The 23,725-nt window shown below is 41.2% G+C and overlaps 1 protein-coding gene across 2 annotated transcripts in view; it reads left to right on the forward strand.

Moving 5' to 3' along the window:
* The window catches only part of LOC140726267 (alcohol dehydrogenase class-3), a 30,684-nt gene extending 14,536 nt beyond the window's left edge, over positions 1-16,148 (forward strand). For both annotated transcript variants that reach the window (XM_073042411.1, XM_073042410.1), the window contains 5 exons: positions 723-942; positions 6,002-6,262; positions 7,663-7,798; positions 12,691-12,829; positions 15,936-16,148. In XM_073042411.1, coding sequence (XP_072898512.1) covers positions 723-942; positions 6,002-6,262; positions 7,663-7,798; positions 12,691-12,829; positions 15,936-15,960 — 781 coding nt within the window. In that variant the 3' untranslated portion in view covers positions 15,961-16,148. The remainder of the gene's footprint in view (positions 1-722; positions 943-6,001; positions 6,263-7,662; positions 7,799-12,690; positions 12,830-15,935) is intronic.
* The last annotated feature ends 7,577 nt before the right edge of the window (positions 16,149-23,725 follow it).

The following is a 23,725-nucleotide window of genomic DNA, read 5'->3' on the forward strand; positions in this document are numbered from 1 at the left end:
ATGGTGATTTGAAATGTTTCTGCACCAGGAACACCATTTGAATATTAACATCTACCTCTGAGATTGCTTATAACTATGGCACACTTCGTGGTTATCCCTAGTTGAATGAGTGGTCTGATCCAAGGGACAGTCTCCACTAATAGTTCTTTGGCACAAGTGGTCAGGTCTGCTGTATTTGCTCTAAACCAGCAGTTCCCAACCTGGGGCCCAAGGACCCCTTGCCTTGTGGTATTAGTCCATGACATTAAAAAGGTTGGGAACCCCTGCTCTAAACAAACCCCCACTCTCTTTATGTTACTATGGAGTCTTTGTACAATAAAGACTTAAAAATAAAAAGAGACAGGTATGTGAATAGGAAAGGCTTAGAAGAAATGAGTCAAAAGCAGGCAAGTGGGACCAACTTAGAAGGACATCTTAGTTGGCATGGCCCATTTGGGCTGGAACACCTGTGTTTGTGCTGTATGATGTTATCGCATCCTAAAGATAAATCCTTCTGTTCTTCTCTCCTCAAAATATTACTTTAAGGATTTTTTTTCAAATGATGGGTGTAATCATGTCTTAGAGAAATTCATTAAAGAAATCTATATGCAAATTCTGGTGAATACTTTTATATTAGTGAAATTGATAGCTTTTATTGCTGAATATTTCATTGTCCTATCATTCTATAGGTTATTGGTAGTAAAATTAATGACTTTTTTTTGGTGGAATCTGTGTCTCATTAGGGTAACCCAAGGCCGGGGTCTGATGCCAGATAAGACCAGCAGATTCACCTGTAAAGGCCAGCAGCTTTACCACTACATGGGGACCAGTACCTTCTCCGAATACACAGTTGTTGCAGACATTTCTCTGGCAAAGATAGATGACGCAGCTCCACTAGATAAAGTTTGTTTGCTAGGCTGTGGTATTTCCACCGGCTATGGAGCTGCACTCAACACTGCCAAGGTATTTTTATATAAAGTTTTTAACCTTCCCTATCTTCAAGCCAATGTTACTGAATTGCTTCTATTCTGGCACAAAAAAAGAGCTATTGCTGAAATTGGACTGGACTTGTTGCCATATATAGTTTGTATCAAAGATGATGGACATTGTGAGCCTTCATCAGATTAATTCATTGGGTAGGAGCGTTGTCCTACGAGGAGAGAGCGAGTGGAGTTGGTTTATACTGAGTGGACCTTAGAAGAATGAGAGATCACTTGGACTTTGAGAGACTATTTCTTCAGGCTGGAAAGTCCAGAATGTAGGAACTTCCTCTCGTGATTTACTACCCTCTGGCTAAAGAAATTTCTCCTCATCTCTGTTCCAAATGGACATTCCTTTATTCTCAGGTTGTGCCCTTTGGTCCTACACTCCCCCACTACAAGAAACATCTCCACATCCACTCTATCTAGACCTTTCAATATTCCATAGAGTTCAATCAGATTCCCTCTAATTCTTCTAAAATCCAGCAAGTACAGGCCCAGAGCCATCAAGCATATAGAAACAGAGAAAACCTGCACAATACATGTTAACCCTTTCACAAGCAAGAGAAAATCTGCAGATTCTGGAAATGCCGGAGGAACTTAGGACAGGCAGCATCTATGGAAAAGAGTACAGTCGATGTTTTGGGTCGAGACCCTTTGGCAAGACTGGAGAAAAAAGATGAGTCAGAGTAAAAGGGTGGGGGGGGGGAGAAACACGAGGTGATAGGTGAAACTGGGAGGGGAGGGGTGAAGTAAAGAGCTGGGAATTTGGTTGGTAAAAGAGATACAGGGCTGGAGAAGGGGAAATCTGATAGAGGACAGAAGGCCATGGAAGAAAGAAAAAGGGGAGAGGAGCACCAGAGGGAGGTGATGGGCAGGCAGGAAGATGAAGTGAGAGGGGGGAATGGGGAGTGGGGGGGTGGCATTACCAGAAATTCGAAAAAGTGATGTCCATGCCTCCAGGTTGGAGGCTACCTAGGTGGAATATAAGGTGGAGCTCCTCCAACCTGAGTGTGGCCTCATCATGACAATAGAGGAAGCCCTGGGTGGATATGTGGGAATGGGAAGTAGAATTAAAATGGGTGGTCACTGGGAGATCTCTTTTTTCGATGGTTGGAGCTAGGTGCTCAGCGAAGCGGTCTCCCAATCTATGTTGGGTCTCACCAATATACAAGAAACCATACTGGGAGCACCGGATACAATTGATGACCCCAACAGACACATGGTGAAGTGCCGCCTCACCTGGAAGTACCTCCGGCAGCCAGGGCATGCCCTTTTCTCACTGTTACTATCAATTAGGAGGTACAGAAGCCTGAACGCACACACTCAGTGATTCAGGAACAGCTTCTTCCCCTCTGCCATCCAATTCCTAAATGGACATTGAACCCTTGAACACCACCTCACTTTTTAATATATATTTCTAGTTTTTTGCACGATTTTTAATCTATTCAATATACGTATACTGTAACTGATTATTCATTATTAATATTATTATTTTCTTTTATGTTATGTATTGCATTGAACTACTGCTGCTAAGTTAACAAATTTCACGACACATGCCGGTGATAATAAACCTGATTCCAGTTCTGTTTGGGTCCTAAATAGTAGTGAGGGAGGTAGTGTAGGGACAGGTGTAGCACTTGTTATGCTAACAAGGCTAAGTGCCAGGATGGAGATCAGTGGGGAGACCCTTTCATTTGGGTTCATTCTTGTGAATCTCCTCTGGATTTTCTTCAATGTAAGCACATCTTAGATAAAGGGCCCAAAACTGCTCACAATACTCCCAAGTGTGGTGTGACTAATCCCTTTCAAAGCTTCAGCATTATCTCCTTGCTTTTGTATTCTAGTCTTCTTGAAATGAAAGCTAACATCGCATTTGCCTTCCTTACACCGAATCGACCTGCAAGTTAACCTTTAGGGAATCCTGCACAGCACTCTCAAGTCCTTTTGCACCTTTCATTTTTGAATTTTCTCCCCATTTAGAAATTAGTCCATGATTTATTACTTCTTGCAAAGTGCAAGACCATGCAGTTCCCTACACTATATTCCATCTAGCATTTCTTTATCCATTCTCCCAATCTGTCGAGGCACCCTACTTCCTCAATGCTATCTGCCCCGCCACCAATCTTCAAACCTGGCCTTTTTCTATGCCTTTTGTATCCCTCTTTGTAATCTGTAACCCTCATCAGGGTCTTTTTACCATTGCAGTTTAATAAATCTACCCATAAGAATTTTACATCTTGTATCACCTCTTTCTAAGGATTTGACTTAATTTTTTTACCAACAGAGCCACTCCGTAGCCTCTGCCAACCTGCCTGTCCTTTCGATACAATGTGTGTCCTTGGATGTTAAGCTCCCAACTATGATCTTCTTTCGGCCACATCTCACTGATGCCCACAACATCACACCTGCCCATCTCTAACTGCGCTACAAGATCATCTACCTTATTCCGTATTCAGCGTGCATTGAAATATAATACTTCAATCCTGCATTCATCAGCCTTTTGGACCCCTGTTACACTTTTAGCTCATCCCACCGACTGCAATTTTGCCTTATCATCTGCCTGTGTTTCCGCAGTGTCACTACATATTGCCTCTGTTTGTAAATCAACTGCCCCATCATCAGCCTGACCACTCTGGTTCCCATCCCCCTACCAAATTAGTTTAACTGCTCTCCTACAACTCTAGCAAAACTGCCCTCAAGGATATCTGAACCCCTCGAGTTCAGGTGTAACTCGTCCATTTTAGATAGGTCATACCTTTCCCAGAAGAAATCCCAATGACAGAAATCTGAAACTCTTCCCCCATCACCAATTTCTCAGCCACATACCTATCTGCCAAATCACCTATTCTTACCCCCCTCGGGCATGTGACACAGGCCTGCAGTCCAGAGAGTCCCTGGACATCCTGCTTTTATAGCTTCCTGCCTGATTCTTAATATTCTCTCTTCAGGACCTCTTCCCTTTTCCTACCTACGTTATTGCTGCCAATATGTACCGGGACCTCTGGCTGCTCACCCTCCCTCTTTATAATGCTGTGGACACAATCTAAGATATCTCTGACCCTGGCACCCGGAAGGCAACATACTATCCTGGTGTTTCATGTCCACAAGATCTCCCATCTGCTCTTCTAATTATGGAATCCTCTATCACTAATGCTATCCTCTTCTTCCCCACAACTCCCCTTCTGAGACATGGAGCCAGAGTCCCAGTCGCTGCAGCTTCCCACTGCTACGTTGTTCTCCCCCCATCAACAGTATCCAAAGTGGTATACTTGTGTAACTTTCTAAGTGGGGCTCGTAACAAACTTGGCTCTTTAGCTAACTCTGCCCAACGGCCACATGATTCAGCATCTCATGGGTAACAGTAAGCAACACACGTCTAGGGTCGGGTTCAACCAAACGGGAAAGTTGGAATGTTCTGATGAGGGAACAAAAACTGTGGTGAATGCTGTGTAAATACTGCCCCATGCAAAGTTATCACTTGCCAGGAAATAAGTCCTTACACAGGCATAAAATTAAAGATAAGGGCCCGTTACAGTTAAACCAGTCTGAGTGTGCACATAAACATTGGAGCTCGTTTCTGCAGTAGTTGGGTGTATCACTTTACTCATGGTGCTGAACTCTCATCACCAGCCAAAGTTCAAACTTCCCTCGAAGAATGTCACAAACCAACTGGCACTTCCTCCTTAGAACCATTTGTCTGCACAAAGCACTCCTTGCACTGGGGTCTCCCCTTCAGGTGGAATCCTCCAAGTGTCATGTCTTGTCTTCTCCACACTTTCTCCCAGAAAACCCAAAGCCAGACTACTGTTCTTAAGAAATCTGATCCTGTCCCGGTTTCAAATATTCCAAGGCATCCCACTGGATGGAATGTTACAACACGTTTCCAAGACAAACCGGATTGGCTGACACAGCATTCTTAAGTTGAGCAAATGGCTCCTTATCCCAACTGAAACCAAAAAACTAGTCTACGAAGCTTGCTAACAGAACAGTGTTTGCAGAAAACTGCTATAATAAAATGCCTAACAGCGTAGCAGTAGAAATACAATAAAACGTGTCCTTAACCAGAGCATTACACTTATTATTGAGGGAAATGGCCACATGGATACTCTGCACTGGCTGCTTACTCCCTTTCCCTCTCCTGACAGTCACCCAGGTACCTGCTTCCTGCTACTTGTGATCTACAGTCACACCCATTTGTCATTCCTTATTCTCCTGTATGAGCCGAAGGTCATCCAGTTGCAGCTCTAGTTCCTTAACGTGGTCTCTAGGGAGCTGCAGCTCGATGCACTCTGTGCAGATGTCATTATTAGGGAGACAGAGTTACCACATCTCACACAATATTAACATACTACTTACACTGGATCCATTCTTAGCACACAAGGAAAGAGGGGAAAAAAAGTTTAGCAGAAACTTATTTAGATCCTCCACCAGTCTTCACCTAAGCCTGACCACTCCCAACACTGGCCCACTCCAACACTGACCCCTCCCACAATGGCCGCTCACTTACACCTCACTTCTTTACATAGGTCTTTGCTGAGTAATTGAAGCCAGAAGGCCCTGAACACTTTTTTAAACCTTGCGCTGCATCAGCTAAATGAGCAGCCCTAATTAAACTAATAGAATATATATTGCATCCAGATAATAATGAATGCCTTGAAATACTTTATTACTATTCGCTTGAAAAACACTTTAAAATTCATGAAAGAATTTGTGTAAAGTCGAATTTGTATAAAGTCAGATTTCTGTAAGTCGGGTTATTTGTAACTCAGGGAGCCCCTGTATATTCAATTTGGACATTAATAGTATTTTGTATACACAAGGATTCAAGCAATAAGGAGATAGTGCAAGACTGTAATGTGGAGGTGACGGATCAAACATGAAGGGGCGAGTGGCCTATAGTTCTTTCGTTTGCTTTATGCTCTTGTGATTACCTGAAGGGAATGTCACTGAGAAGGGCTGTTTGTTCTAGGGATGTATTGGAATCCTGGCTGAACTCTTCTCTGTTTGCCCGGCTGACTGTTTGTGCTCCCAAATCGCAGGTCGAACCGGGCTCCACCTGTGCTGTGTTTGGACTTGGCGGAGTGGGTCTCGCGGCCATCATGGGATGCAAGGTTGCAGGCGCCGTCCGGATCATTGGCGTCGATGTCAACAAGAGCAAGTTTGCAAAGGCTGTGGAGTTTGGTGCGACGGAATGTGTGAACCCCAAGGATCATAACAAACCTATTCAGGAAGTTTTGGTAGAACTAACTGATGGGGGAGTGGACTATTCTTTTGAGTGTATTGGCAACGTTGTTACTATGGTAAGTGAGAGACCATTCATTATCTACCCTTGTCTAATCATGATTGCTAAAGAAAAGAACTTGCTTTGCACCTGAGCAGAATTAGCGTTGGTTTATTTAAAGTCACTGGGTGAATAGGTATTTTTCAAAAAAATCATTCCTCTCTCTGAGTAAAGAGTCTATTCTACCCATCAGCTCTATTCTGCAATGGTGATATCATTGCTGTTTGTTATTTTCAATAACTTGCCCTAGTTCCATAATCCTTAATCTCTCTGTTTCATTAAAAACCTCTTAACACTTGGCTGTGGAAGTTTCAGCTGGTGTTTTATAAAATACAAAGCTGCAGATACAGGAAATATGAGATATAATGCTGGGTATAGTCAGTAGGTCGGGCGGCATCTTTGAAGAAAGGAAAGGAGTTGATGTTTCAGATCAGTGACCAAAATAGTTGTCAGTCATAACACTTTTTCAATTGTTTAGATTTAGTTTTGGAAAGTTCTGCCTCCTGCAATGTTTTAGGCACTCTTTGATGCATTTCAATAAACTTAAATTTATGAAGTCTCCAATCTCAATAGAGTTAAAAGGGGACTTTATATAAATCCAAGTTGATCTATAAATTGTCACAAGATGTTTTGCAACAGAGCTAGCAAGCAAACTTTGATGCTGAGCTTCTTCAAGGAATAGTAGGATTCCTTGAAGAAGCACAGCATCAAAGTTTGCTTGCTAGCTCTGTTGCAAAACATCTTGTTTTGCATTGATTTTTGCCCATTGCATTGTTTTGTCCATTGATCCAAAACTTTGCAAAGAGGTAGGTGGGTCTTGTGGAGCATATTAGAGAAATGAGAGGAAAGCAGTGAGGTTTTGGGGTATTGCAAAGCCTAAGCCCATGACAACCAAAGGGAAGGGTGCTTATGAGGGACAATGTTCAGAAATGATTGGTAGGCTGGAAGCAGCAGAGCACAATGTTGTTATACTGGATAAGTTTGCAAAGAGGGATGTGGGTGATCCCTGGAAACATTTAAAAATCAGAGCCTAACAGCATTTTGTGTGTTGCTGAGCCTTTTCAGGACTACTTGAGATTTTAATTGTTCTATCACTGGCAGCTGCCAAGACCCCTTACCTCTAGAATTCCCTCCATTGATGTACCACTGTCTCTGTTTTAAGATGTGTCTTAATACCTACCTCTCTAACCAAGCTTTTGACCACCTACTCTGGTTGACTTGGTGTGTAATTGGGTTGGATTTGCTCCTGAAAAAGCTCCAAGACCCAAAGATGCTTTCTAAATGGAAGTTGTCACTATTGTTGCTAAATCTTGTCATTTACAATAAACTATCCCTGTGACCTCTAAATTGTATTGCTTCCTGTTTGTCTCTTCCACCCTCTTTGTCACCTTTAACTTGCCCTCCAAAATAATTTTACAGAGAGCTGCCCTGGAGGCCTGCCACAAGGGCTGGGGAACCAGTGTCATCATTGGCGTGGCACCTGCAGGCCAGGAAATTGCAACACGTCCCTTCCAGCTGGTGACTGGTCGTGTCTGGAAAGGAACTGCGTTTGGAGGTAACACCTGTGCATTGTGACTCTCACTGTCTTCGATTATGGACTGACTGGACCTTGCTCTATTCTGGCCCTTTGAGTTGGGAACTGTCCTTCCCTTCTGAAAGTGGTAGGCTCCCATTTGGTAATGCTCTAGTTTCAGAAAGTGCGTACGTTTCTGCAGGAGAGAATGAGGAATGGGCATGAAGTCCAAGACCCAGCACCGAGCATTTACTTTATTTGTCTGATTAGTCACAGCTCCTGGCTTTAATTCCTCACCATTTCCAGTAGTTATAGAGTCATGTAGTAATACAGTATGGCCCAACTCATCCATGCTGACTAAAGTACCCCCTAAACTACCCTCTAAGCTAGTCTCATTCACCCATGTTTGGCTTATGTCCCTCTAAACCCCTGCTACCCATGTACCTACTTGCCTACCAAAATATCTTTTGAACGCCATTTAAGCACTTGCCTCAACCAGTTGTCTGGCAGCTCATTCCGTGTATGCATCGTGCTCTGCAAGAAGTTCCTTGTTAAGGTGCCAATTCTATGAGTGCAGGTAAATGAGAACAGTTGGTGGGACCTTCCCAAATTAGGGCAGAATCTTGCACCTCGGATTTTGCTGTGGCCTGCTACTGTGGTATTGAGATCGACTGGCAGGAATAAACAAACATGGATGCAGTATGAATGATTTGAGTAATAATGTGCTTAAAATTCTCCAGACTCTTGTGTTAATTTCTAACCATGTTGTTCTGATTTTATCTGAAAGAAACTCCACCATTTATTTAACATTGATAGGGTGCAAAACAGGGCTGAGAAGTGACAGATAGAGTTCAACCCAGAGAAGTGTGAGGTGATTCATTTTAGTAGGTCAAATATAATGACAGAATATAGCATTAATGGTAAGACTCTTAGTGTGGAAGATCAGTGGGATGTTGGGTCCAAGTCCATAGGACACTCAAAGCTGCTGTGCAGGTTGACTCTGTGGTTAAGAAGGCATACGGTGCATTGGCCTTCATCAACTGTGGGATTGAGTTTAAGAGCCGAGAGGTAATGTTGCAGCTATATAGGACCCTGGTCAGACCCCACTTGGAGTACTGTGCTCATTTCTGGTCGCTTCACTACAAGAAGGATGTGGAAACCATAGAAAGGGTGCAGAGGAGATTTACAAGGATGCTGCCTGGATTGGGGAGCAAGCCTTATGAGAATAGGTTGAGTGAACTTGACCTTTTCTCCTTGGAGCGACGGAGGATGAGAGGTGACCTGATAGAGGTGTACAAGATAGTGAGAGGCAATGATTGTGTGGATAGACAGAGGCCTTTTCCCAGGGCTGAAATGGCTAGCACGAAAGGGCATAGTTTTAAGGTGCTTGGAAATAGGTACAGAGGAGATGTCAGGGTAAGTTTTTTACGCAGAGTGGTGAGTGCATGGAATGGGCTGATGGTGGAGGCGGAAATGATAGGGTCTTTTGAGGAGCTCCTGGATAGGTACATGGAGCTTAGAAAAATAAATGGCTGTGCGTAAGCCTAGGCAGTTCTAAGGTAAGGACGTGTTCAGCACAGCTTTGTGGGCCAAAGGGCCTGTATTGTGCTGTAGGTTTTCTATGTTTCTATACCATTTGTATATGGTGGCACTGAGGGGCAGGACTTCATCTGTACTACAGCTATGGCTGGAACTGGAGACATCAGTTGTACCAAGCTGGTACTCAGTAGTAACATTGATCAGGATGATCCTTTAAATTGTAGTTTCATATTTTGTATAATAGTTTGGTTGTTTTTACTCTGTAGCTAATCAATAACCTGTTACAACTCTGCTTGTATTGCTTATCGTAGAGTCACTGGGTTGAGAAAGAGGCCCATCAACCTGCTGGGTCTGTGCCAGCCATTCACACCAATCCTATACACTTCCATTTTATTCTCCCCTCGCTCCTATCAGATTCTACTGCTTACCTATACACTCTGTAACATTGAGGGATTGGAGATGTCTCTCAAGAGACTTCTTTCAGGATTTTCTATAGAGACTTTCCCTATTGTCCTTTGCAGGAGTTTTCTGAATGGTTCGAGTCCCTACTCTTCACCTCTCTGGCTATCCATCCCATAGGATGATGATGGTTCCTTTCAGTCAGTTAGTGGGGTTTGATATGTGTGTCCTGCAGTGGCTGTACAGGCAGATCCTTGACGGGCACTGCTTGCCACATACTTGGCAGATGAGGCCTGGAGGGGCAGCAGGGGCAGAAGCTCTGTTGTGGCACTTCCTGTGCCTTTCCTCTGTTGCTTCTATGAGCTTGTTCTCAGCAGCGTCCACACCTTTTCTGATGGTGTCCCTCCACTGTGAGCGATCTTGAGCCAGATCCTCCCATGTTGATGGGGCAATGTCAGCTTTCTTGAGGCTCCCGTGCAGAACATCCTTGTACCATAATTGCTGGCCTCCTTGTTTTCGGGTAACACTGGACAGTTGGCCGTACAAGATGTCCTTGGGCAGTCTTCCTTCAGGCATTCTGACAACATGTCCTGCCCAGTGCAGCTGGGCTGACATCACCAAGGTTGAAACTGCTGGCATTCCGGCTCGAGAGAGAGGACCTCAGTATTGGAGACCTTGTCTCGCCAGGTGATCTTCATCAGAGAACGTAGGTGACGCTGCTGTAGTTCGTCAAGCTGGCTTAAGTGACTCTGATATGGGCACCACATCTCACATCTGTATAGCAAGGCTGATATGTCAGTGCCTGTATACCTTGCACTTGGTGGCCAACCTGATGTTCTGTGACCAAACTCGATCTTTCAGCTGACCAAAGGCAAAACAGGCTTTTCTGGTTCTTGAGTCAATCTCTCCATCCAGAGAAGCTGAGGATGTTATTATGCTGCCCAGGTAGCAAAACTTGTTGACAGCATTGAGACGAGTGTCATCAGTGAGGACAGTTGGTTCTTCGTAGCTTGAGCCAGGAGCCAGTTAGTACAAAACTTCTGTCTTTTTCAGGCTGATTGTCCGTCCGAAGCTTTTGGCTGCACTGGCAAAGCGACTGGTGATCTCCTCTAAGTCTTCGAGAGAGTGGGCAACCAGTGCACAGTCATCAGCAAACTGTAGCTCATGCGCCACAATGTCCCTGACTTTTGTTTTTGCCCTCAGTCTTGCAAGATAGAGGAGCCTGCCATCAACCCTCATTTGTAGGAAGACCCCTGACTTCAGGTCTGATGTGAAGAACAGCAGCGAAGAATAGTCCAAACAGAGTAGGAGCCAAAACACAGCCCTGTTTTACGCCGTTGCTGATGGGAAATGGGTCTGAAAAATACCACACACGTTGATGCGGCCTTCCTTGACTTCGTAGAACTGATGGATGATGTTGGTTAGGCATGGGGGGCAACAGAATTTTGGTAGGAGCTTCCACAGGCCATCTCTACCAACAGCATCAAGTGTTCTCTGATGGTGGTGTCTGAAAAGAGGATGCTGTCCAAGTTACATGCCATCTTGGACAATGTCTCCCATCGACTCCATAATGTACTGGTTAGGAACAGGAATACGTTCAGCCAGAGACTCATTCCACCGAGAATTAACACTGAGCATCATAGGAAGTCATTCCTGCCTGTGGCCATCAAACTTTACAACTCCTCCCTCGGAGTGTCAGACACCCTGAGCCAATAGGCTGGTCCTGGACTTATTTCCACTTGGCATAATTAACTTATAACCATATAACAATCACAGCAGGGAAACAGGCCATTCCGGCCCTCCTAGTCCGTGCCGAACTCTTAATCTCACCTAGTCCCACCTACCCGCACTCAGCCCATAACCCTCCACTCCTTTCCTGAAACTTATTATTATTTAATTATTTATGGTTGATATTGCTATATTTCTACACTATTCTTGGTTGGTCCGGCTGTAACGAAACCCAATTTCCCTCAGGATCAATAAAGTATGTCTGTCTGTCTGCTTTGGTTAGATCAACAAATGTGACATAGAGACTAATCTGCTGCTCAACACATTTATCTTGGAGCTGCCTCAGTAAGAAGATCATGTCCACTGTACTACAGCCTGTTTAAAAACCACACTGGCTTTCTGGAAGGATGTTGGACACCAAGCATCTAAGGATGATCTATGAGGCACTTTCCCGCAATTGACGGAAGAGAGATGCCACGGTATTTCAGGAAGGTGTTTCTGGTGTTCGTTGCAATGAATGCAAGGCTGGATAGTTTGCTGTCAGTCTCCACAACCCAGAAGGCTGTAGTCTCTGTTACTGCTCTGGTGTATCCAATTCCTGCTCAGAACTCCAAGGACTGGTCAGAGTTCCTGTAAGCACATCTTCCTAATGTATTGGTTTATTATTGTCATACGTACCAAGATGCAGTGAAAAGCTGTCTTGCACTGCACCCTCTTCTTACATCTGAAGTATTTACTCAGTGCATTGAGATAAAGCAAGGCAAAAGAATAGCAATGCAGAATAATCTGTAAAAGGTGCAGAGTAAGTACGGTGCAGGAAGACGGAAGTGCAAGAGCATAGCGATGGCAGGGTAGAAACTGTCCTTGAGCCTGCTTTCAGGCTTTTGTATCTTCTGCCCAGTCGGAAAAGGGAAGAGAGAACGTCTGAGGTGGGTGAGCTCTTTGGTTATGCTGGCTGACAGACCAGTGAAAGAAACAATTTTCAAAGATGCTTCTGCAAAGTGTCTAAACAATGGATAAAATGCTGGCTGTAAATATAAACGTAGTTTATCAGTATTTATGAATTAATTGGACTGAACAGAAAAGTAATGGAATCTCATTCATGAATATTACTGGGTATTATTGACTCTTCACCACAGCTCTGCAGATTATACCCTTGTTTCAGATTTGTTTTTCACTTTGAATTACACCTTCATCCACTTGCAGTCTTCAGGAGGAAGTGCATTGCTATCAGTTGATGTTGATCCGTCTGTCCTTGTGTTACGCAGGATGGAAGAGTGTAGAGAGCGTCCCCAAATTGGTGAAAGAGTACCTGGATAAGAAAATAAAGGTGGACGAGTTTGTGACTTTCACGCTCCCATTTAAGCAGATTAATGAGAGCTTTGAACTGATGCATTCTGGCAAGAGGTAATTTTTTTTTAAAACTTCTTATTGAAATGAAAAAGGATTGCTTACTTTCCTGGCATATATGAAGAATACTCTTTGGTTTCCAGGCAGGTACAGGTATTGATTTTAACCTGATGAAAATGGCAGAGTTTGTCATCAAAATGTGGGTTAAAATTAATACCTGTATGCGGTTGGAAGCCTGAGAAGAGTTTTGCTAAAATAATAGGTGTGGCTCTGGGAAGCTCACTTCTGACCAGGTGGTCCAAGGTCCTGAGCTAAAAAATCTAGTGTGCATATGTGAGAGCTGACGTGTAGTCTCTACATCAGCACCCCACCTCCACACTTGGATGCGTACAAAGCTATGGAACTGTGAAGAAAAGCTGGGAAGTTATCCATGGTGACCAATATTCTGATAAAGAAAGTGATCTGGTTAATGGTTTTGGAAGATAAATCTGGGCAGATTAACTTTATTTTTCCTCTGTTGTTGGTGACCACACTTAGTTTTATAGACTTAAGTATTTTCTAAACACATTGGAATATTTTGAAAGTGACATGAAATACAAGTCTTATTTCAAAGCCAACCACCAAGGATTTTGTCTCAGCTTTTCCTGAATCAGAAGTCAGGCATCATCAGTGGAGAGGGAGACATGGTTAAAGCTTCAGGTTAAAGATCCTTTTTCAAAATCAACTTACTGTTATGTTGCATTGAAGGTGGGTATTGTGACTATTGAGTTACGGAGTGACACTGGAGCTGTGATATAAAAGTCTTTATTCAACACTGCAGATCTTCTGGAGAGAAGTTCCCCTCCTCATGCCAAGGAACTTTGTAGAATTACAATTAGCAGAACTGTTTTAAATATTAAAATATTTACTTAAAATATAAGTGGCTGGTCCAAAAGCTTTGAAGCAAAAACTACACACAAAATATACCTCTGCAATTAGTGTTGAGGAATAGCTACCAGAATATACAATTGGTGAGGATATTAATTGACATAACAGCCTTGTTCAGTGACAGAGGAACATTTTAGCAATGGTGAAAACCACGTAATGTGTTCCCTGATCTCATCCTGAAGTCTTCAGTGGTATAGAATCAGAATGTCCCCCATCTAATGAGCCTTAAAGAATCAGTTGAAATTAAATTGTGAACAGGGTTTATTTCCTGAAGACTGATCCTCATCTACTAGCCATAATTTCATAATTCCAGTGTTTACGGAGATGTCTGGTTAATGCACGAATGGGGGAAGCTGCAGAGCAAAAGCAGTAGGGCTGATCATTCAGCACAGGCACAGGGGATGGAAAGGTTTGTCCCAGTGCTGCGCTGTTCTATATTCTAGTCAAAGCTGCAAAATGTGCGTCATAGCGTTTGCCGAAAACTATAAGCAAAAGCAGAATGCTGAATATGACCGACAGATTGGGCAGAATCTGTGAAGAGAAGGAAAAAACCTGAGTTTTTATCTACAGATGAATAACTTTGTAGGTGAATTGTCAAGCTCTGGATAAACAAGAACTTGATATTCCAGTGGTCCAATATCAACTCTCACTTCCCTTTTACTCTTTATATAACTGAAAAAAAACTTTTATTATCCTGCTTTATATTATCAGTTAGTTTGCCCTCATCTTTTCCCTTATGGCTTTTTTTTGGTTGCCTTTTGTTGGATTTTAAAAACTTCTCAATTATCCAACTTCCCACTCTTTTGCTACATTATATGCCCGTTCCTTTGCCTTTATGCAGTCCTTAACTTCCCCTGTCAGCCATGACTGCCTACCCCTGCCATTTGAGAACTTCCTCCTCTGTGGGACATAACTGTCCTGTGCCTTATGAACTTTTCCCAGAAACTTCAAGAACGTCTGTTCTGCCGCCAATCTCACCAGTATCCCCCTCCAGTCTACCTGGTTAAACTCCTCTCTCCTGCCTCTACAATTCCCTTTATTCCATTCTGATACTGATACATGTGACTTGTGCTTCTCCCTCTCAAATTGCAATATGAATTCAATGTTTTATTTTGAGGAAATGACATTACAAATTAATTCAGGAGAACGGTGGATATGGTGTCTATGGAGCTTAAAGCTTTTTACAAGATTCAAAGGTGGGGATCAGAAAACGTGATCGTGCTCTCTCCATCCACTTCACAGAGCACTGTTTACATGGACATTCCCACCTTTTGCAATAAATATATTGTTTTGAGTTTGCATTGTTGTAATTATTCTCATCAGTCACTGGGGAACTCTCTCTCCTCACTAAATGAACCAAAAACCTTTCCACTCCTATTACTTTTCTAAAGAAACAACTTGCACTTTTAGCACCTTGCAATGTTGTGAAACTATTATATATTGCTGGTGAAGCACTAACTGTAATCACTTGTAAGCATCTGGCAGCCAGTTTGCAGTGACAATGACCAGATGCTCTAGATTAGTTGAGGGAGATTACTGGCCAGGATACAAGGTGATCTGCCATACTCTTCAAATAATGTTGAACTTGCGAGTGTATCCACCAAAAAAAAACTAGACTGCTGAGAAAGATGCACCACCTGAGCGTACAGATTTCTATCAACCATGTTTCAGTCAAGATTTCAGGCACAGTTCTCTTGATTGGGTGAGAATTAAGTGTTTTTAATTTGTTCACAGAATTTGGAAATGATTAGCAATTTTTAATTATCAGTTTTTAATAGTCTTTAGATCAATTCAGAGGGGTAGACTGACTGCATTTGACTGTTAACATGGCTCAGTTTGTTGGAAAGAGCTTTGGGGTGGGGATGAATTTGGTCTAAAGTCTTGTATCCATCAACCAAACCACTGCTTTAACCAAGAGAAATTTTGGAATGACTCAGCAGATCAGGCAACATCAGTGGAAAGAGAGATTTAATGATTCTGGTTGAAGAAACTTTGTCAGAACCACTATGAAATGATAAAAGGTTGAATGGCAAAATGATAATTTAAGAAAATGAAACTGGTTCACATATTATATTGTGCAAGACAAATCTTTACGTAGGTGAAAAATAGATACAGCTCACTGTGCCACAGTAATTCATGGTTCAATCCATTTAACTACATGATGTGTGCAAATAAACTTTTTAACCTTGAGCTTATATTTAAATTAATCCTTTTTCCTGTATGCTCTCTTTTAAAGCATTCGAAGTGTCCTCACGTTTTAAAGGTGGGCCAGGCAGGACCCATTTCTTCAGTATGGAAAGAAACATTTTGAAAATTTACTTTTGATACTTTTCAGCATATTTTAATATTGCTAAGTCATCTGTTTCAGAATGTCTGTATTGTTAACCGAAATGTTAACTGTTTAACTTTGATGGGCACTTTTCCAAATTAAACCAACTTGTCAAGATAATTCGTTGCCTATGTTCTGTGAGTTTTGAGTATATCAAATGCAACTAAGTTTCTGCCTAATTCCAATATTTGCCAAGTGTTACATATAGAGGTTCTCCATCAGTGCTAAATAGAACAGTACGACACAGAAATAGGCCTTTCAGCCCATCTAGTCTATGCTGAATTATTGATCTGCCTAGCCCTATCGACCCACACCAGGACCATAGCTCTCCGTACCCCAGATATCCATGTACTATCCACATTTCTTTAAATGTTGAAATAAAACTTGCATCCACCACTTCCGCTAGCAGCTCGTTCCACACTTTGTGTGAAGATGGCCCCTCTCATGTCCTCCTTCACCATTTTACCTTTCACCTTTAACCCATAACCTCTAGTTCTAGCCTTACTCAACCTCAGTAGAAAAAGCTTGCTTGCATTTACCCTATCTATGCCCATCAATCTTGTATACCTCTATCAAATCTCCCATCATTTTTCTACACTAGGAATAAAGTCCTAACCTATTTAACTTTTCCAAATGCCTCAGGTCAAGTCCTGGCACCAGCCTTGTAAATCTTCTCTGCACTCTTTCCTGAAGGTAGGGACCAAAATGCAAACAATTCTCTAAATTAGGTCTCACCAACATCTTATAACTTCAACATACCATCCCTACTCCTGTACTCTCCACTACATTGATTTACGAAGGCTAATGTGCCAAATCTGCACTCCTCAGTGCCCTTTAGCTCACTATCCTGGTCTGCCCTTCCAAAGTGCCACACCTCATACTGTTTGCATTAAATTCCATCTGCCGGTTTTTTCTGGTGACGTCATCGTTGAGAATGGCAGCTTAAGTCACTAGCTCCTCCAGAAAAACGCGTATTAAGCCCCGTTAACCCATCAAATATAATACTTTTTGAAAAATATTTGAACTGAAAAGAGGGGCAAGAATGGGGAAAAAGAATGGAAATTTAAAAAGTGACACTGCGGAGCCTGCGTCTGAAAGGAGTGCAGCGAGTGGCTCTCCTACCCGACTGCGTGCTAGCAAGGCAGACGCTGGGCCTCGCTCAGGCGAAGCGGCGAATATCTTCGAAATCCTGAAAGAAATAATGGAGGTCCAGAAAGATATAAAGCAGCAGCTCCGTGATATCAAGTCAGAGCTCGCCAGCGTCAATCAAAAAATAGCGGTGGCAGAGACTTGAATTGGGAAGGTGGAAGATCGCGTTCAAAGCTTCTCTCGGCTATGAAACTGGAAGTCGAAAGAGCCCACCGCACGTTAGTCCCGAAACCTACCCAGGATAGAAAGCCACGCTCAATTATAATTAAATTCCTTCGGTACAGCACCAAGGCGGAGATTCTACGAAGGGCCTGGGGTAGGAAGAGAGTGTTTTTAAGAGGATAAATTAATATATTTTGACCCCCCGCAGTCCTCCAGAAACGCAAAGAATACTCCAAAGTAAAGTGAGTACTAAAGCAAAATAAGATTAGATTTCAAACTCCATACCCTGCTAAACTTTGTGTTTTATGACAACGGGACGTGGTTGTACCAGACAGTGGAAGAGGTGACTACAGACATGAAGGCCAGAGGGTTGCCCGTCAGCATGACCAAAACGAAGGAAAGCCTGGCTGAGGAATTATCCCGCTTGGCTTGGGAAATAGTGTGAGAAACGAGAAGGCAGGAGATGGGAGGAGGCCAAGAGAAATATATCAGGAAGAGACCGGGAGTTTCCCAAAGACAGTCCTCACCCCCTTCAGAAGAGCCATAAGGTTTGGCTAACTTTTAAAATGTTGAGAAGCTAAACAGAAGCTAAAGTACACGGTGATATACCTATCTCAAGAAATACTTATTATAATGTGGATTTTATATTACTTAGTTGTTATTCTTTATTCGCTCACTTACTCCTTTTTCCCCACCAAAATGAGAACATATCTATGTGTATGTATGTAATGTGTGTGAGTATATGTATATATAGGAGTATGTATGTAATGTGTGTGAGTATATGTATATATAGGAGTACACAGGGTAATCTTTTCTGTGTAATGGATTTGTTCACTGACTTATGAATACTGCAATGGGGGCCCTCAACTCACAAGTAGGAGGGGTTATCTAGCTCAACACAGGGTCATCTACTAGAGACCTCAGCCTTGGAATCACACGTTCGTTGCCATTTTTGTTATTATTTGTGTTTCTTGGTTCTTATTTGTTCAGGGAGTAGATCGATTAAGTTTTATTCTAATTTCAATGATACATTGACAGATAAATACAGATGGCTAAGGACAAGGTAAAATTCATTTCTTTTAATGTCAATGGGCTATTAAATCCAATCAAACATGAGAATTTTATCCAAAATGAAAAAAGAACAAGCCCATGTAGTATATTTACAGGAAACTCATTTAAGTGATAATGAGCATAAAAAACTAAAGAGAATGGGCTTCATTAATCTGTTTTTCTCTTCATATAAATCAGGACATACGAGAGGAGTTGCTATTCTTATCTCAAGTAAGCTAAATTTTGAAAAAGTATTCAAAATGGGAGATAAAGAGGGCAGATATATTCTGGTAAGGGGGAATATAGACGGCAATTCAGTTACTCTATTGAATATATACGCACCCCCGGGAAGTGATATTGGTTTCTTTCAGAAAATTACTGATATTATGGTAACGGAAACAGAAGGTCTCCTGATATGTGGAGGAGACTTAAATTTACAATTACAACCAAACTTAGACTCTTCCAATAGAAAAACCTATGAAACAAAATCTTTACATAAGAAAGTTAATACACTTTTTGAGGATGTTGGTTTAATTGATATATGGAGGGACCTTTTCCCTGACAGAAGGGATTACACTCATTATTCTGCTCCCCATTCTGTATATTCAAGAATAGACTATTTCATAACATTTGGAAAAGACAAAGACAAAATAAACACCTGTGGAATTGGGACAATAGATGTAAGTGACCATGCACCTATATATTTATCTGTTGATTTTGACCTACAACCAAAGAATACTATTTGAAAACTAAATTCAAGTCTACTCAATGATCCATACTTTAAGGAACAAATTAAAAAAGAAATTGGTCTCTACTTAGAATTTAATGATAATGGAGAGGTTTCACCTCCCATTTTATAGGATACTCTGAAGGAGGTCGTAAGGGGGAAAATTATAGCGATATCTTCATATAAGAAAAAAATAAGGAATAAAACATTAGAGGAATTACAAAATAAGCTGAAGGAACTAGAGAAAAAGCACAAATTGAATTTGGCACAGGATACATTAGGGGAAAATAAAAGAATTAGGAATGAAATAAATAATTTGGCTATGCAAGAAATCAGGAAAAACAACGTTTCTGAAACAGAGACATTATGAAAGTGGATTGAAATCTATGAAAATACTGGCGTGGAAACTGTAAAAAAGATAGCAGAAAATACAATTCATAGAATTAGGGACCCAAGAACAAAAATGATTAAAAAAATAAGCTAAGTGAAATTCAAGAAGCTTTTGAAGTGTTTTACAAAACTCTATATTCCAAAGTTCCAGGGGGAAGCATAACCCAAATTGACACCTTCTCTAGAGTTACCCACTTTAAGTGAAGAACAAAATAGAACGATGACTGCTGACATAACTGAAGTTGAATTAAAAGCTGCAATTAGTAGGCTTAAATTAAGCAAGTCACCAGATCAGATGGGTATACGGCAGAGTGGTACAAAGAATTTAAAAAATGAGTTAATTCCTGTTTTACTCCCCACACTGAACTGGGCTCTAAAAAAGGCACAAATGCCACGCAGTTGGAAGGAAGCGATAATCTCAGCTATACCGAAAGAAGGCAAGGATAAAATGGAATGCAGGTCATTTAGATCAATATCTGTTCTTAATGTAGATTATAGGTTATTTACCTCCATCGTGGCCAAATGATTAGAGAAGTTTCTACCCATACTGATACGTAACAATCAGACAGGTTTTATACGACAACGCCAGACACAAGACAATATACGAAGGACACTTTCACATTATGGATCATATACAAAAAAATAAAATCGAAGCAATAGTGATAAGCGTAGACGCTGAAAAAGCATTTGATTCAGTTAATTGGAATTTTCTTTACAGAGTTTTACATAGATTTGGTTTCCAAGACACAACTATTAAAACTATACAGACACTATATGACAATACTACTGCTAGGATTAAAATCAATGGATATTTATCAAATAGTCTTACCCTAGACATGAGACAGGGTTGTGCATGGTCACCACTACTCTTCGCGTTATATCTAGAACCATTAGCTCAATACATCAGACAAAATGAAGATATCAGGGGAATTACTATTAAAGGGACAGAGCATAAATTGGCTTGTTATGCGGTTGACATTTTGATCTATCTAGGGCAACCAACATACTCTTTACCTAAATTGATGCAATCCTTTGAACAATATGGTCAATTATCAGGATACAAGATCAACATAGATAAAACCCAATTACTTTCATATTACTATAGCCCACCAGGAGAAACTGAAAGTCGATACCCCTGGGCATTGCACACACAGTCTTTCAAATATTTGGGCATCATTATGCCAAAAGATTTGGCAAAATAATCAGAATGTAATTATCAGCCTTTATATAAAAAAAAATTAAGGAAGATGTGGCAAGATGGAACCTGATTCCTTTTTTCAGTCTCAGTTCAAGGATTGAGTCTATTAAAATGAATATACTGTCCAGACTGTTAAATCTCTTTCAGACCCTACCAATAGAGATTAATCAAAATCAATTCAATGAACGAAACAAGATGCTATCAAGGTATATTTGGCAGGGTAAAAGGCCTAGAGTTCGTCTCAAAACTTTGCAATTAGCAAAGGAAAAGGGGGGGATGGGGCTTGCCTTCTCTTAGAGATTATTATTTTGCAGCACAGTTGAGAGCTGTGATATGTTGGTGCAACCCATCATATGACGCTCAATGGAAAAACATTGAGGAGCGGGTACTTCCCATTCCCATACAAGCAATTTGGGCTGATAACAACCTGCAAAGGTACATAAATACTATTGATAACCCATGGGTGAAATTGACTCTTAAAATATGGAAAACTACTATAAAAGAATATAATCTAGAGGGGGGTATAGCAATTCTTAAATGGTGTGCATATGACTCGGATTTTACACCAAATAAATTGGATGCTAGATTTAAGGACTGGGCAGCTAAAGGAATAACAGTTCTTTGCAACATAATGAAAGAAGGAACACTGTTCAGTTTTGAAATGCTTAAAGAGAAACACATTAGAAAAACAAGATTTTTTAAATCGGTATTTACAGATGCGACAATATGTTAATAAGACACTTAAAAATGTAACCAAGGCAAATACATGCTTGATAGAGCTCTTTAGAAAAGCATATAATTCAGATAATGGTAGTAGAATCATTTCAAGCATATATAAGGGGTTATCAAATCTTAAAACACATTCGACTTCATACATTAAAACAAAATGGGAGAAAGAAGGAGGGATAATTATATCTGAGGAAGAATGGACAACAATATGGAGATATCAATGGAAGTGCACCAGTTCACAGAAATGGAGAGAGTTTGGATGGAAAAACTTGATATTTTATTACACCCTCTCAGAAATCCCATTATGATAGTAACCTCCGTTTGCTGGAGAAATTGTGGAAATCAAAATGCAAATCATTATATTTCTTGGGACTGCCCTGTTATCAAAAACTATTGGAGGGGGATACACAATGCCCTACAAGACATCTTTAAATGTGAAATACTCTTGGAGAGTAAGACCATATATTTTGGGTATATACCTCAAGAATGGTTGAAAGGAGATAAATATTTAATGAATATCCTGTTGGTGGCTGGTAAAAAGACTCTTACTAGGAAATGGTTATCACAGGAGAGCCCAACTTTAAATACATGGATGGAAATTACAATGGACACTTACAAAATGGAGAAGATAACAGCATCTGTTCATCATAAGCTGGAACAATTTAATTCATACTGGGGAAAATGGTTTAACTACATAATGCCTCATAGGCCTGATTTTATTCTCACAAAGCAATGAATCTGTTGTAAAAAAAAATCATTCCCTACTTGTACATAGTTCTTTCCACTCTTTTCTATAAGTGTATACCCCAGATAAATACTTTGTGGAGATTTGTGATATATATGATTATATGATATATTTGTACAATGTCTGAAATACATCTTATGGAAATGTTTGTTTGATGAACTTAAATTTTAAAAAAAATTACAAAATTCCATCTGCCATATTTCATCCCATTTTCCCAGCTGGTCCAGATCCCACTGCAAGCTCTGATAGTCTTCCTCACTCTCCACTACACCCCCAATCTTGATGTCATTCACAAATTTGCTGCTCTAGTTTACCACATTATCATCCAGATCGTTAATATACAGTAGACAAAAAACAACAGAGCCAGCACTAATCTCTGTGGCACACCACTAGTCAGGCCTACAGTCAGAGAAGCAACTATGTACTACCACTTTCTGGTTTCTCCCACAAAACCAATATCTAATCAAGTCTCAACCTCATCCTGAATGCCAAGTGAATGAACCTTTTTGACCAGCCTCGTACACAGGACTTCGTCAAAGGCTTTGCTTGTGATTAAATGTGACCAATTTTACTCATAGGGTAATACATTATTCTAGAATGTGTGTTTAATTTCCAGCATTCCTCTGACCATCTGCTCCTCTTCTACAGATATATATTATTCATTTTAAGGCTTACATTGAGGTTTCCTGCAGTGAAAATTCTTGGTGAGGTCATCTTCATACTGTTTAAAGGAACTACCCCTTAGCAATGATGATCAGCGAGTATCTGCATTTACTGACAAGTAACTTTTATTGTCTCAAGAAGCGTGTGGGTTTACAAACTAACCAACTGTGTGTAGACCTACTAGGATTCCCTCACTCTCCATGAACAGTCAATGAAGAGAAAAGTTATTACCTGGGAAAGGAGTCCATGCTGGCCAGGTGTTTCTGTGGTTCTGATCTCCACATGCCTGTGGGGTCCTTCTCATCCATGATAATTGGCCTCTGGATAAGCTGAAGAATTATTGCTGCTTCGTATTTGAAGCTCCTAATTCTAAGAGTGTTCCTCATCATTCAAATGATGTAGCTCCACCCCATTGGCTCAAGGTCACCTGACGTACCTAGGTCACCTTCTCACTGGCTCTGGTCCAGGGTTAAAACCAGCATTGTATGGTTTCTAGCCCACTCCCACCAAGCCTCATGCCTTTGTCCCTTTCAACTCTGATTAGTTTTAAACCAGTTAAATTACGTGACCCAGATACAGAGTCTAACAAGATTATAGACTGCTTCTCTGGCAAGCCTGCCACTTTACATAATAAATATCTACTTATCTGAGAATGGTCTCAGGTTTGCAGGTCATTAGATTATCCTGGAGCAAGAATCAGTTCAGAGTTCACAGATGGTGAGGAGGGGAGGAAGGGAGAACTGCAAGGCTAGTCTCACAAAATGAACATCTCCATCTCCTTCAAGCACATGGCAAAATCAAAGATCTACTTCCACTCTCCTTGACTCATCCAAATCCATGATTTGTAGACTAGTTCTTTCTGGCCAACAATACAGAACAGCTTG

The sequence above is a fragment of the Hemitrygon akajei genome, chromosome 4 (genome assembly GCF_048418815.1).
Source record: "Hemitrygon akajei chromosome 4, sHemAka1.3, whole genome shotgun sequence".
Lineage (NCBI taxonomy): Eukaryota > Metazoa > Chordata > Chondrichthyes > Myliobatiformes > Dasyatidae > Hemitrygon > Hemitrygon akajei.